The sequence below is a fragment of the Pan troglodytes genome, chromosome 8, assembly GCF_028858775.2.
Source record: "Pan troglodytes isolate AG18354 chromosome 8, NHGRI_mPanTro3-v2.0_pri, whole genome shotgun sequence".
Classification (NCBI taxonomy): domain Eukaryota; kingdom Metazoa; phylum Chordata; class Mammalia; order Primates; family Hominidae; genus Pan; species Pan troglodytes.
The window spans coordinates 34,617,103-34,633,517 of record NC_072406.2 but is presented as its reverse complement, the minus strand read 5'-3'; the positions used below and the strand labels follow the sequence as shown (position 1 = coordinate 34,633,517).

General features: G+C 40.8%; 2 protein-coding genes and 1 pseudogene across 32 annotated transcripts in view; 2 read left to right on the top strand and 1 right to left on the bottom strand.

Annotated features, from left to right (window-relative positions):
• MLLT10 (MLLT10 histone lysine methyltransferase DOT1L cofactor) overlaps nucleotides 1–16,415 on the bottom strand; it is a 222,768-nt gene that overhangs the window by 105,233 nt on the left and 101,120 nt on the right. The window lies entirely within an intron of this gene.
• Nucleotides 10,977–11,721, top strand: LOC100608612 (ran-specific GTPase-activating protein-like). The gene has a single exon (XM_054660817.2). The coding sequence runs from the start codon at nucleotides 11,105–11,107 to the stop codon at nucleotides 11,705–11,707; it is 603 nt and encodes a 200-aa protein (XP_054516792.2). The 5' UTR covers nucleotides 10,977–11,104; the 3' UTR covers nucleotides 11,708–11,721.
• LOC129136261 (heterogeneous nuclear ribonucleoprotein R-like) lies at nucleotides 13,436–15,287 on the top strand (annotated as a pseudogene).

The following is a 16,415-nucleotide window of genomic DNA, read 5'->3' as shown; positions in this document are numbered from 1 at the left end:
CTATGGAATTTGAGGAGAGGAAAAGACACGATTTATTTTTTTTTAAATAGTGATGGGGTCTCACGCTCCTGGGCTCAAGCAGTCCTCCCACCTCAGCCTCTCAAAATGTTGGGATTACAGGCATAAGCCACCGTGCTCAGCCAGAAAACACAAGTTTTTAAGACTCTGTTGGATACAGGCACCCAGATCACTATCCTACCTGGACCCATGAAAGGAAAAGATCCCAGGATTCAGTGGGCAGGATTCTCAGGGGGTAAGGAAGCTAACATGACTTTGTAGGTGGGGTCTTTGGGGAATTAAACTGTATGTTCATTACTGCCTGGACATCTGAAGGTAAAAGAGGAAATGATATGTTATATCAGAAGTCAGCAAATTATGATACCTAAGAGTAATGTTGCATCTTTAAAATATTCCTTAGTGCCCCCGCCCCCCGCCAAAAAGAAGAATATATGATAGAGACTAAATGCAGTCCACAAAGCCCAAAATATTTACTATCTGGTCCTTTAGAGGAAAAGTTTGCCATCCCCTGTATTATACGCTTATCTTTACCCATCCATAAGTGCAAAAGGTATTCTCCCAACCAAGAAGAGCAGCATGTAGAAATGCTAATGAGACATGTAAATCACTCTCCAAACCATGTCTCTTTCCTGGGTGGTCCAACAAAAACAGCATAGGATTCCAGAAGGACAAAGGGAAGCCACAGCTTCGATAAAGGACTCAAAGGTACCAGGGGTAGGAAGAGATGCAATACCTCAACACAAAAGCCCTGCAAGGCCAGTGAAAAAAGGCTAGTAAGAGCAGGAAGCTAACAGTGAATTAGCGCCAAGTGAGTTTAGTTATTGCTCTTATAGCCCCAGCTGTTACAGACTAAATCCACTACACACTGATGGTACTTGGTAGGTTGTTCTGGACATTTTTAATGCCTCTTTGCCATAACACTCATACCTAAGGATCAAGATCAGTTTACATCCATGTGTCAAAGCCTCCAATATGTCTGAAGTGCTTTCCCAGAGGGGTGACCTAAACTCCCTTGCCACTTGCCACAAATAGGTATGTCAGGACTCAGTACCTCTACCCTGTGATTTCCAAAGCTCTCACTATTAGCTGGTAAATTAGAAGCCTCAGTCTCAATAGCTCTGTAATGTTATCTCCTCTGTCAGCACAGTTGGTGGAAACTCCAATAAATTTCAAAGACCTGCTCAACAAGTTCTGGAAAGTATAGGAACAGATTCACAACGCCAGATTCCTCTGGCAGTCAAGGATGGTGAGGTCTCTTCAGAATCCCACCATCGAAAAACAGGCTGAACACCTTACCGAACTCTTTAAATAACAGGGGCTCTATGACACTCACTTCAACGTTCTGCTTTTCCTTTAAATGTCAGCTATCCTGTAAATATGCATCCTATGAGAGTAGCCCAAAACCAACACACTGTGTTGGAAGCTAGGTAGGAAGCTGAAGCACACTGTCTACCTTTGGAACCCCACAGGCCTCATTATGCTTTTAAGCTACATGTTTCTATGAATTATGATTTTGCCAACTGAATCCTCTAGCAAAAAAGCCTCCACCCACAGGCACCCACTGGAGATTTGGACTTGATCCCCCAATGACATGGCTATTAAGTGCACCCTTTTTGAAAAGGAGCTATTAGCTTGCTACAGAGTTCTTACTGAAACTGAACGCCACACCCACGAAGGCCTTATGAGGAAGGAAGAAAAAAGTAATGATGGCTTTCCATGACTTCAGCAAACATCTCTAACTCCGTTAGTATCTGCTGATTCCGTTCCCTATTCCTAATTGCCTATAAATGTATACACAACTACCATATTATAGTCAATGCAACAAGAATTATTTAAGTACTCACAAGCTGTCAACAACACTACCTTTCTTCTATTACCTCACAGCTGACACTCAGGGTTTAAAAAAAAAAAGCTACTAAAAATACAAAAATTAGCCAATGTGGTGGCACACGCCTGTAGTCTCAGCTACTTGGGAGGCTGAGGCAGAAGAATGGCTTGCACCCTGGAGGCAGAGGTTGCAGTGAGCTTAGATCGCACCACTGCACTCCAGCTTGGGCAACAAGAGCGAAACTCCGTCTCAAAAAAAAAAAAGAAAAGAAAAGAAATCATATTAGGCATTGTAAAAGAACATTAAAACATAAAAAATATAGATCAGCTTTGAGACATGATACAGTCTGACAATAAGACATATACATATATAAAGACAATAAAAAAGTGAAATGAAAATATAAGAAAATCATGGGCCGGTCGCAGTGGCTCAACCCTGTAATCGTAACACTGGTAGGCCAAGGCCAAGGTGGGAGAAGGATAGCTTGAGCCCAGGAGCTCAAGACCAGCCTAAGCAACATAGGGAGACTCCATCTCTACAAAAAATATAAAAACTTAGCCAGGCAGCGGTGGTGCATGCCTGCAGTACCAGCTACTCCAGAGGCTGAGGTGGGAGTATTGCTTGAATGCAGGAGGTTGAGGCTGCAGTGAGCCATGATCATGCCACTGCACTGCAGTTTAGGTGACAGAGTGAGACTCTATCTCAAAAACAACAATAACAACAAAACCCATGCAAAAGACAGAGATACAGTATGAGTCTTATAAGTCAAAGGAAGTCTAGCTTCACCAGAAAGGCAAGGCTAGGTTAAGTGCTGAATTTGGGTACAAGAGGAGCAAGAAAAGAGTAAAACGAAGAGAGCTATGATTTGACAGAAGAGGAGTAAACAGAGCAATGTAAAAAAAAAAAAAAAAAAAAAAAAAAAAAAAGGCCAGGTGCAGCGGCTCACGCTTGTAATCCCAGTACTTTGGGGAGCCGAGGCAGGCAGATCACCCAGCTACTCGGGAGCCTGAGGCTGGTGAATCTCTTGAACCCGGGAGGCGGAGGTGGCAGTGAGCCGAGATTGCACCATTGCACTCTAGACTGGGAGACAAGAGTGAAACTACATCTCAAAAAAAAAAAAAAAACAAAAAAAAACAGCAAGAGAAAATGGTGGCAGCAACATAGTTTCTCATCCTTTCTGAATCCCAAATACAAAAACAAAGCAAAGAGCCTGTAATCCCAGCACTTTGGGAGGCCAAGGTGAGCAGATCACTTGAGGTCAGGAGTTTGAGACCAGCCTGGCCAACATGATGAAACACAGTCTCTACTAAAAATACAAAAATTAGCCAGGTGACATGGCATGCACCTGTAATCCCAGCTACTGGGGAGGCTGAGGTAAGAGAATTGCTTGAACCCAGGAGGCAGAGGCTGCAGCGAGCCAACATCATGCCACTGCACTCCAGCCTGGGCAATAAAGTGAAACTCCGTCTCAAAAAAACAAACAAGTAAAGCAAATAGATAATAAAACCAAAAACTCATGGAATAACACAACAAAACCAAGTGTAAAAGCATCACCATCAACCCCAAAATACAAGGAGGTAAGGAAAAGAGTTACAAGGCCCACATGGTAACAGCATTCATGAGGAAGAAGGAAGTGACAAGAAAAGCACTAAATATTTAGTCAACAGTACTTACTGGAAAGCACTGAGAGCCAATTTGAGAAACGCAGCTGAAACCAGGAAGAGTTCTGCACTGGCCAGTAACAGGTAAGTGCATGGGGTACACAGTAAGAAGGACTGGTATGACCTCTCAAACTGCTAAAGGGTCCATTCTAGGACAGAGACACACTCCAAGTAGATATGCTACCTCCACTAAAAGAAACCAGTGTTAGAAAATGAGCTGATTCAAGGTCTGGGGCAGAAAAGAAGAGAAGATAAGCCTACAGCATCTGTTTTACTAGAAATTAAGGAAATGTTTATAAACTGTTGAAAAATTTCAAAAGGGCACAAGTGCCAAGTTGAAGGACTCCCATTGGCCAAATGTGGGACAATCTGAGCATTAAGATGAATAATAACAGGAATTACATAACACAGTGAACTTAAAAAAATAAACTTGAGTCTACTCGATACTGGAGAGATTAGTGAATGGATGGATGTTTGGATGGACAGATGAAGTTCTTCATAACCAAAGCATGCCAAGAAATAAATATGGAAGCATTGATAGAAATAGAAAATCATCACATTATTACCACCATAGTTACAACAGATTCAGGCAAAGATCATCAATGGATATATTAAACACACTGCATGAAAGACTACTGGGGAACAGAAATTTCAAAGCCTCAAGTAATATCTCACAGGGAAATGAAAGCTTCACAGTAGATCTGGTAGACGACACCTTAACCAAGTGATCAAATTTAGTATCACGGATGATGGGATAAACTAATATCATATGTCCCTTGATACAATGCACTGAGAACAAGACATCATCTACGTGGTATTTCCATCAAATATGCTTAACATGAATCTTTTCAGGAGGAAACAAATCAGACAAATCCCAGTTGAGCAACACTGCGAAACAACTAGTCTGAACTTAAGAAAATGTCAATGTCATGAAAGGTAGAAAATAATGGTAACTGTTTTATTTTTTGAGACTGAGTCTCGCTGTGTCACCCAGGCTGGGTGTGATCTCGGCTCCCTGAAACCCCTGCCTCCTGGGTTCAAGTGATTCTCCTGCCTGAACCTCCCAAGTAGCTGGGATTACAGGCAAAAGCCACGTCACTCGGCTAATTTTTGTATTTTTAATAGTGATTGGATTTCACCATATTGGCCAGGCTGGTCTCGAACTCCTGACCTCAAGTGATCCACCCACCTTGGCTTCCCAAAGTGCTGGGACTATTTTAGATTAAAGGAGACTAAAGAGACAACAACTAAATGCAACGTTTGATACTTGACTTCTGCATCAATTTCTTCTTAAACTGGCTATCAATTAGGACATTACCCGAACAACAAGATGCTTGGTTATGGATTATATGTTTTTTAATAGTATTATATTAATGTTAAATTTCCTAAGCTAATTACATTGTGGCTATATAGAATCAACTTCTTAGGTGATACATTCCTAACTGTGTAGAGAGGAAGCATCACAATGTGAAAAACTAATTCTCAAATGAATCCATAATAATTTTTTTGAGACAGGGTCTCTGTCATCCAGGCTGGAGTGCGGTGGCACAATCTCAGCTTTTGTGGCCTCAACTTCCTGGGCTCAAGCAATCCTCCCACCTCAGCCTCCTAAGTAGCTGGGACTACTAGAAGTGCATACCACCATGCCCAGCTTATTTTTATATTTTTTGTAGAGATGGCTTCTTGCCATGTTGCCCAGGCTGGTCTCCAACTCTTAGACCCGCCTTGGCCTCCCAAAGAGCTGGGATTACATGCATAAGCCACTATGCCTGGCCTAAAAATCTCCTAACCAAAACTGGGAATACACTATGTATCTTTCACTTATATTAAAAACATCTTTGCACTTCATTAGTCTTCTAAATCATGATTCTAAATCATAAGTGTTACAGTAATAATGTTTGTTAATAACTAAGATGCTCCAGTGTTTTCTGCCTAAACAACCAGGTTTTCAGTTAATATGTGCCAGGACATTTTACATGTACTAACTAATTTAGTTTTAAAAACTCTATGAGGTAAGCACTAAAATCAACTTGATGCAGATGAAGAAACTGAGACACAACATAATGCCCCATTTTTACAGATGTGCCATAATTTATTCATCTGTTACGGGCAATTTACATGATTTCTAAATGTGAGCTACCATAGTGATGAACAATCATATACACATCTTTTAACTGTATATGCAACACCTGAAAGAGTTAAAAGGAACTCTAAGTTCTTTGACATGCCATGTTTAATAGATCCTAAGAGATTTATTTATTTAAATAAATCTCTAAAATCAGGTTATGTATTATAATACTGCTGTGTCATAGTTTACTTGGCATGATTTTTTCTTAGTGGCACATAAAATGAAGGTGCATCCTACAACCAGTAGGAGATTAGATTATATACCACAGTTAAATGGCTTCTCAGATAAGTCAGATCTATCTACTATTAACACTCTCACTGCTTATAGCTACATTTCTGAAAAAATACAAAAGAGAAGCCATAGAAAGGAGCAGAAAAGTTTTAAAAAATAAACCGGATTCTACTGGTGTTATGCCCCCAAATACAAAACTTTAAACAAACTGTTCAATATTGATTGTGACTCTTCAGATTTTTAAATTCTGTTTTCCCAAGAATTGAGCATGGTGTCTCGAATTCAGTAGACGCTTTGTAAACATTTATCAAATCTAATTAAACCTTCATGTCCCTAATTCTTCATCTATAAAAATGGAAATGAAAACTAGGTCATTTGCCACAGGTGATAAATACATTAATAAATATTTATATTATTAATGGAAAACAATAGGCTATCATTACTTCATCTCCATGATGCTATAATTAGATAGCTGGAATAAAATTCTAAACACCTACATGAATTAGACATGAGTCTTTGCATTACATGCAATCTCAACCTTACAAGTTGCAAAAAATAACTCTATTAAATAAAGTTAATCCTCAGCCAATTCAGTTAGCCATAACATTCTATTTCATGGACATGCCAATTAATTGATGCACACTATATTACTGTTTGTCTTCAACATCTGAATTCAAGCTAAATTTCAAAAAGGCTATTCACATCTACTTTCACTTTTTATCTTCTTTTAACAAGTTATTTATTTAAAGCAAGCAGGTCTTCAAAATTTATTCTCCCAAATACTACTCAGTTAAATAATAGCTTCCTGGAACAGAACAGAGGATTGATAAGGCATATTCTGTATTAGCATTCTTTTGAGAACATGTGAAAACTTCACCATTTGTACTAAAACCAAAAAAAAAAAAAAAAACTCTTCAAGTTGTAATATAGATTTATCTAACTTTCAAAGGGGATATGATTCTTACCTCTGATATCGTTTGGCTCTGTGTCCTCACCTAAATCTCATGTTGAACTGTAATCTGCAAGTGTCGGAGGGGAACCTGATGGTGGGGTGACTGAATCATGGGGGCAGACTTCCCCCTTGCTGTTCTCCTGATAGAGTTCTCACCAGATCTGGTTGTTTGAAAGTATGTAGCACTTTCAAACTTTCCCTCTTCATTTTCTCTCTCCTGCTCCACCATGGTAAAGATGTGTTTATTTCCTCGTCGCCTTCTGACATGATTGTAAGTTTCCTGAGGCCTCCCAGCCATGCTTCCTGTACAGCCTGCAGAACTGTGGGTCAATTAAATCTCTTTTCTTCCTACTAAATTACTCATTCTCATTTATAGCAGTGTGAGAATGGACTAATACAGCCTCCAGTAAAGGCAGAAAGATGTATTTAAAAAAAAAAAAAATCCAGGGACTTTGTAGTCAGACATAGTTCATCTTAAATTCCAGCTCTATCATTTATTAATAGGTGTCTCTTTATCTCTTCTTTTCGTCTGCCCATTACTTTTCTTTTCTTTTTTTTTTTCTTTTTTCTTTTTTTTTTTTTTGAGACGGAGTCTTGCTCTGTCGCCCAGGCTGGAGTGCAGTGGCACGATCTTGGCTCACTGCAAGCTCCGCCTCCCAGGTTGACGCCATTCTCCTGCCTCAGCCTTCCGAGTTGCTGGGACTACAGGCGCCCGCCACCATGCCCGACTAATTTTTTTTTTGTATTTTTTAGTAGAGACGGGGTTTCACCATGTTAGCCAGGATGGTCTCGATCTCCTGACCTTGTGATCCGCCCACCTCGGCCTCCCCAAGTGCTGGGATTACAGGCTTGAGCCACCGCGCCCGACGTACTTTTCTTTAGGCAACTCTTTCCTACTACATGTGATCTTGGTAAGACCTTCAACCACAGTATCCCGACATCCCTGGACCACAAGAGTGGGTGGGTGTGCTAGCGAGTTAAGGCCAACTGTATGAACAACTCGCACAGTCCTCAAATATTCTCAATTTCAATGGCTTTCATTCAGACTCTCCTTCAGTATGCCTAAAACCACATCTTGGTGTCAAAAACTACAAAGAGTCTAAGATCTTACTGTACTTGTAAAGTGACAAGTTAGTTCACCACAGTTTCACAGATGCTGGTAGAAGATGACACAAGACTCCTGCATTGGACACAGAGGACTTTAATACTCATGGCAATAGCAAAAGCCAGACTGTTAGCATTTGCCTAAGTTCCCTGTTCTGACAGGGTGACCTGGGGCAAGATGACATTTATACACACAGTGGACTGAATTACAGGAGAAATTTGAATGATAGTGCCTCTGTTTTCCAAGGCTGTTTGCTTGCTATATAAACAACATAAACAACCTTGAAAAGAACAAAGGCAGTCAGGGCTGCCACTCACAAGATGTGTATAAATGTGAGAACCATGGAGAACTGTCTTCCAACACCTGGAAGCTGCCATCACCCAACATATCCCAATGAAATATTAAACCACAATGATCTACTCTTTCTTCATAACCTTGCAGTTAATTCACACTCTTACTATACTTATTCTTGAACCTTACTGAGCCCTCTAGGCCCATGCTCCAATATCTCCTGTAACTCTATGTTCCAGCCCTTCCATAGTTCCACTACATCTATTATCCCACCTCAATCTCATGATCCATTATTTTAAACACTTTTGAAAATAACGCACTTGGCCTCCTTATTTGTATACCCAATCTGCCTAGCAATATCTCTGATAGGGTTCAACCCACATCTACTTTCTTTGCTCTACTACCCAGTTGACCTAGTTATTCACCTACATGCTTCTCTTCTTTCTTCCCCACCAAAACAGAAGAAGACATAGTATCATTTTTCCTGCCTCCTCCCTTTTGTCTTCAAATCTGAGATTCTTTTTTAATTTTTTGTTTTAAGAGATGAGGTCTCATTCTGTTGTCAAGGCTAGAATGCAATGGCATGATCATAGCTCACTGCAGCCTTTAACTCCTGGTCTCAAGAGATACTCCCACATCAGCGCTCCAGCAGCTGGGACTATACACGCAAGCCCAGCAAATCTGAGATTCTTAAGAGTTAAGTACTCTCACTCCCTGTACTTCCTCACACCCACTTTATCTACCAATAAATATATTGAAACTCTACATTGAAACTCCTCTTCAATGACTTCCTTGGTGCTAAATCCAAAGGACATAACATTTATCCTTCTACTACTCAACCTACTCTTTTATTTCCTCTGTAGACTCCACCCTTCCCCACTATTGACAATGATACAATTAGAAAATTACCTTTTGTCAACTATTATCTATTTCAGGCTAGACTCATCAGTGAATGCTAAAACTTGTGGGTGAAAATTTAATAAGAAACAGGATATGTGCCTAAATCTCAAGGTGTGGTAGAAAGCCTCCATGCCCCCAATGATCTTTGTACCTGTGCAGTGCCTACCCATACTGAACAGGCTTACCTATGCATCCAATAGAGAGTAAAAATAACAATATGCCATCAAAGTGGTTAAAATGGCAAATGTTATGTTATCTATTCTTACCTCAAAAAAACCTTAAAAACAAATAAAACAAATAAAAAGACAAATGAATTAAAAAAACAAATAAAAAGACATTCAGTCAGAAAAAGAAAATGATACCGTGTGACTTCCGAGGCCAGGCCATAAAAAACATGGCAGCTTTTGGGTTGCTCTTAGAGCAGTCCCTATGGGAAAAGCTAGGTGCCATGTCACATGGCACTCAAAAAGCCCTAAGAAAAAATTCATGCAGCAAAAAAAAAAGGCAGCCACCAAACTGTCAACCATGTGAGTAAGTCATCTTAGAGAATATCCTCCAGCGGCTGGGTGTGGCAGCTCCTGTAATCCCAGCACTTTGGGAGGCCAAGGTGGGCAATCACCTGAGGTCACAAGTTCAAGACCAGCCTGGCCAACATGGTGAAACCTCATCTCCACTAAAAATACAAAACTTAGCCGGGCATGGTGGCACACACCTGTAGTCCCAGCTAATGCGGAGGCTGAGGCAATCGCTTGAACTTGTGAACTTGGGAGCAGAGGTTACAGTGAGCCAAGATCATGTCACCGCACTCCAGCCTGGGAGACAGAGCGAGACTCTGTGTCAAAAAAAAAAAAAAGGCAGGGCACAGTGGTTCATGCCTGTAATCCCAGCACTTTGGGAGGCCAAGGCAGGCAGATCACCTGAGGTCAGGAGTTGAAACCAGCCTGACCGACATGGCAAAACCCCATCTCTACTAAAAATACAAAAATTAGCTGGGCGTCGTGGCAAAAGCCCGTAATCCCAGCTACTCGGGAGGCTGAGGCGGGAGAACTGCTTGAACCTGGGAGGTGGAGATTGTAGTGAGTCTGAGCCAAGATTGCACCCCTGTACTCCAGCCTGGGTGACAGAGCTAGACTCCGTCTCAAAAAAAAAAAAAAAAAAAAAAAAAGAGAGCATCCTTCAGCTTTAGTCTGGCCTTTAGATGACTATAATCAAAGACAACATGAAGGCAATCTGATAATAGACAATCCAAATTCCTGACCCACTTAAGCTGTGAGACTATAAATGTTTATTGCAGTTTTAAGCCAATATATTTCAGGGTAAATTGCTATACTACAATAGTTAACTAACACAGATTTACAGATTACTCCTGGTTATCTGTTACCAGGAGACGGATGTTCCCATACAATAAAACCTGAAAATGCAGGCGCTGCTTGGAATCAGGTAGTAGGCAGAAGCTGACAGGACTTGCAGGAGAATATCAGCAAAAGCTTGATGAGCAATGAAGAGATTGTCACTAGAAACCTCATGGCCCTTAGCAGGCTGCTACTAATGGCTTAAACCAAAGTGAGAAAAAGGTAACTGAAAATTGGAAGAAGCCGAATACTTCATAATTAGTAACTGAAAGTTTAGGCACAACCTTGCCTGTGGTAACATGAAAAATAGAAAATGTATTTAATGAGTTGCATAATTTAACAAGGAGATTTCTAGGTATTCGGTGGAAGATGCAGTCTAATTCTTTCTTACTGTTTATAGTAAAAAGCAGGAGTACAGAAATAAGTTAATGAAAAGACTATTGACCAAAAAAAAAAGAGCCAAGACTTGCTGGTTTTAAAAATTTCCAGTCTCGGGGTCGTGGGGCGGAGGGAAGAGCGGGCGGGCGGGAGGCGCCGGCGCCAGACGCGGAGGGAAGGAGCTACGAGTAGCCGCCGAGAGGCCGCGGAGCCAGCGACGACCGACCCAGCCGAGCCGCCGCCGCCGCCGCCGCGCCCCCATGGCGGCCGCCAAGGACACTCATGAGGACCATGATACTTCCACTGAGAATACAGACGAGTCCAACCATGACCCTCAGTTTGAGCCAATAGTTTCTCTTCCTGAGCAAGAAATTAAAACACTGGAAGAAGATGAAGAGGAACTTTTTAAAATGCGGGCAAAACTGTTCCGATTTGCTTCTGAGAACGATCTCCCAGAATGGAAGGAGCGAGGCACTGGTGACGTCAAGCTCCTGAAGCACAAGGAGAAAGGGGCCATCCGCTTCCTCATGCGGAGGGACAAGACCCTGAAGATCTGCGCCAACCACTACATCACGCCGATGATGGAGCTGAAGCCCAACGCAGGTAGCGACCGTGCCTGGGTCTGGAACACCCACGCTGACTTCGCCGACGAGTGCCCCAAGCCAGAGCTGCTGGCCATCCGCTTCCTGAATGCTGAGAATGCACAGAAATTCAAAACAAAGTTTGAAGAATGCAGGAAAGAGATCGAAGAGAGAGAAAAGAAAGGATCAGGCAAAAATGATCATGCCGAAAAAGTGGCGGAAAAGCTAGAAGCTCTCTCGGTGAAGGAGGAGACCAAGGAGGATGCTGAGGAGAAGCAATAAATCGTCTTATTTTATTTTATTTTCCTCTCTTTCCTTTCCTTTTTTAAAAAAAATTTTACCCTGCCCCTCTTTTTCGGTTTGTTTTTATTCTTTCATTTTTACAAGGGACGTTATATAAGGAACTGAACTCACCATTCAGGTTGTTTTTTTTTTGTTTGTTTCTAAGTTTTTGCCCTATTGAAGATGACTTCAGAAAATCCATTCCCCAGTCATGAAAATGTACTGTGCTAACTTTCTTTTCCATAGTGGAAACACTTATTTATAGTCATCAAAAATAGTGAATAAAAAACACATTTGGAACCTGGAAAAAAAAAAAAAATTTCCAGTATCTGCAGATAGCAAACAATGCTCAAATCAAAGAATGGCTCCTAGAGAAAGATAAAATCTAGGCCACTGTTAGAAAACAGCTGTATGAAGATTAAAAAAAGAGTATGGCTATAAACCCCTTTTTTAAGACCTAAGAAAGACAGAAGGCAACACCTCAGATAACCTGAAATAGGACTTTAAGAGATGTCAAGGTCACAAAAGACAATGAATGAGGACATATTCCAAACTGGGAAATACTGAATAGACATGACAGCTAAATGCAACTTGTGATCTTGGATTGGATCCTGGACATGGAAGAGAAAAAGGTTTCCCCCTTTGGTGTAGATGACATCAGCGGCTGCAATTTGAATATGATCTGTACATTAGATAATAATCTGTAACAATATTAATTTATTGATTTTGATCACTGTACTGTAATTGTTTAGGAAATTCCCCTTTTAATTAAAACTATACACTTTAGTACTTGGGCTAAAGAGGCATTGTATTTGTAATTTACCCTGCAATGGTTCAGAAAGATTCTACAGAGAGTAGAGGAGAAAGAGAGTGAGAGAGATAGCAAAGGAGGGTAGAGCGAAGGACATGGTAACATTAATATGGTAAAATGTTAACATTTTTGGAATGAGTGAGTAGTACAGCATTATTATTTGTAGTATTTTTGCAACTTTAAGTTTGAAACTATTGAAAAAAACCAAAAGTTAAAAAAAAAAAAATTAATCCTACTGGCTGCCTGGCTCAATGCCCAAGGATGAAGTCTAAAACTCTAACTGCTTATAAATTCTTCATAAACTAGCCTCTTCTTAGCTAGTCTCATCTTACCATACTCTTCAGTCTCACCCAACACACCCTCACATTCTAAACTTATGTTCCTGAAAAGACCTGTCCTCTCTTAACTCTTCACATATACAGATGCTGAAAGGTTCAACTTGAGCACAAAATTCCAAAAGGAAAGTACACAAAAAGGGCAGGTACCAGGTAACTCTCAATGCTAGAAAACTTTTACAAAGACACAGAGAAGTCATTCCAATGATTTGACTGAGAGTTGTATTCCTTTGAGGGCCACAGAAGAAAGTAGTCTAGCTCTCTTCAAAGAGGTGAGTAATCCTATTCTATGGTTTAAGTGTGGTGTGTTCCTGCCAAAACTCATGTTGAAATTTGCCAATGTGACAGTATTGAGAGCTGATGGGGCCATTAAAAGGCGTTTGGGTTACGGGACTACTACCCTCATGAATGTATTAATGCAGCTTTCATGAGGCTGGGTTGATTCTTGCAGGAATAGATTAGAAGGCTGCCTCTCATGTTTGGTCTCCCGTTCTGCACACGTACCTGCTTCCCCTTCAGCTTCTTTGCCATGTAAACATAAGAATCATAGACTTGGGGGGTGGCACGCGTGCGAGATTTCTAGTCATTTTCAAAATGCCTTGCACTGGTTCTCACGGGCCCAGCCACCAGCCCCTGCTCTGCCCTGGATTGATAGCTTGTATCGATCTTGATGAAAGAGCAACTGATGCTCTCAGGGAATTTAATAAAGAAGGAGCTCTGTCTGTACTACAGCAGTTCAAGGAAAGTGACTTATCACATGTTCAGAACAAAAGTGCATTTTTATGTGGAGTTATGAAGACCTACAGGCAGAGAGAGAAACAGGGGAGCTAGGTGCAAGAGTCCACAAAGGGACCTGATGAAGTGAAGATCAAGGCTTTGCTTGAGAGAAATGATTATACTCTGAATGTAACCACAGGACAGAGGAAGTATGGTGGGCCTCCACCAAACGGTGTGTACTCTGGTGTGCAACCTAGAATTGGAACAGAGGTGTTTGTAGGTAAAATACCAAGAGATGTATATGAGGATGAGTTGGTGCCCCTTTTTGAGAAGGCCAGTCCCATTTGGGATCTACGTCTTATCATAGATCCACTGTCTGGTCAGAATAGAGGGTAGGCATTTACCACTTTCTGTGGAAAGGAAGCTGCACAGGAAGCTGTGAAACTGTGACAGCTATGAAATTCGCCCTGGTAAACAACATGGAGTGCGCATTTCTGTGGCAAACAACAGACTTTTGTTGGATCCATTCTGAAGAATAAGACTAAAGAAAACACTCTGGAAGAATTCAGTAAAGTCACAGAGGGTTTGGTGGACATCATTCTCTATCATCAACCTGATGACAAAAAGAAGAAATGGGGGTTCTGCTTCCTTAAATATGAGGATCACAAGTCAGCAGTACAAGCCAGATGCTGGAAAAGTAAAAGTATGGGGAAATGTAGTTACAGTTGAATGGGCTGACCCTGTGAAGAACCATATCCAGAAGTCATGGCTAAGGTAAAAGTATTCTTTGTGAGAAACTTGGGCACAGACAAAATATTGGAAAAGTCATTTTCTGAATTTGGAGTACTCCAAAGAGTAAATAAGTTGAAAGATTATGCATTTGTTCATTCTGAAGACAGACGAGCAGCTGTTATGGCTATGGATGAAATGAATGGCAAAGAAACAGAAGGGGAAGAACTTGAAATAGTCTTAGCCAAGCCACCAAACAAGAAAAGGAAAGAGCGCCAAGCTGCTAGACAGGCCTCCAGAAGCACTGCATATGAAGATTATCACTACACCCTCCTCCTCGCATGCCGCTTCCGATTAGAGGTTGGGGGAGAGGTGGATATGGCTAACCTCCAGATTACTATGGCATGAAGATTACTACGGTTATGATTACCACATCTATCATGGAGGTTACGAAGTCTCCCTACTATGGCTATGATGATGGCTATGCGGTAAGAGGAAGAGGAGGAAGGGGAGGGCAGAGTGCTCCACCACCACCAAGGGGGAGGGGAGCACCACCTCCAAGAGGTAGAGCTGGCTATTCACAAAAGGGGGCACCTTTGGGACCACCACGAGGCTGTAGGGGTGGCAGAGGGGGTCCTGCACAACAGCAGAGAGGCCGTGGCCGTGGTTCCCGTGGATCTCAGGGCAATCAGGGGACAACGTAGGAGGCAAGAGAAGGCAGATGCTTACAACCAACCTGATTCCAAGCATCGTCAGACCAACAAACAACAGAACTGGGTCTCTCAACCCATCGCTCAGCAGCCGCTTCAGCAAGGTGGTGACTATTCTGGTAACTATGGTTACAATAATGACAACCAGGAATTTTATCAGGATACTTATGGGCAACAGTGGAAGCAGACAAGGGCTTGAAAATGATAATGGCAAGATACGACTGGCTCTAGATCTACATTCTTCAAAAAAAATTTTGTTTAACTGTTTCATCTTTAAGTAGCAATTTGCTGCCATTTGTATTGGGCTGAAGAAATCACTATTGTGTATATACTCAGGCCTTTTTATTTTTCCTCTTTTCATAAATGCTCTTGGACATTATCGGGCTTACAGAGTTCCCTTATTCTGGGAGTTATGTTTTTATCATTTCAGGCTTCATTTTAGCTTCAAAACAAGCTGAACACACCGTTAAGTCATGATTTTGCAGAACCTGTGGTTTTGAAGAATTTCATTTTTTTGGATCTAGGATAGATTACATAGGAGTATGGAGTATGCTGTAAATAAAAATACAAGCTAGTGCTATGTCTTAGTAGTTTTAAGAAATTAAAGCAAACACATTTAAGTTTTCTTATACTGAAAATAACCTATGATCGTATGTTTTGCATTTTTAGAAGTAGGTTAACTGTGTTTTTAAATTGTTATAACTTCACACCATTTTGAAATCTGCCCTACAAAATTTGTTTGGCTTAAACGTCAAAAGCCATGACAATTTGTTCTTTGAGGTGATTGTATTTCCAATTTCTTGTTCATGTAAGATTTCAATAAAACTAAAAAAACCTATTAAAAAAAAAAGAACCATAGATTAAAAGTCAACATAACTCCATTTTCTTCTAACCACTATCAGTTACTGCAAATCACTGACCTTCGAACAAGTCATTTAAACTCTCTGTGAAAACACATCTTCACAATTCTTAGAGGGCTTTTTAAAAGTTTTCAGATTGCGTGGGGTAGAAGTGAGGTTGGTGCTTTTAAAACTTTCTAACAAGTATAAAAAGAGTTAGAAAAAAACGAATAGAGTCCTTTGACAGCAATGACTTCCTTATTAAAGATTATTCCTAGTGATTTTGACTAGCCAAATCAACTGTTCATTCTGTGTATCACTTGTGTTACTGAAGGAAAATAAAACTCTATTTTACAGTTGTGACATATATAATAAGTGTGTGTGTCTTTGTGTGTATATTTGATCTCTGCCCCCAGTTTCTGGCACAGAACTTCTAAAAATCCTTTGATGTCCTGAGTGATGGCGTGATAAGAGCATTTTTTGTTATAATATTTGGTCTTATTCTCAGATTCCTGGCACAGAGCTTGTAAAACTCTTTGAATTCCCCTAGTGCTCATAATAAGCCCC

What these genes read in the sequence shown, in the direction of transcription:
- LOC100608612 (XM_054660817.2), top strand. Translation starts at nt 11,105, where the DNA reads ATGGCGGCCGCCAAGGACACTCATGAGGACCATGATACTTCCACTGAG.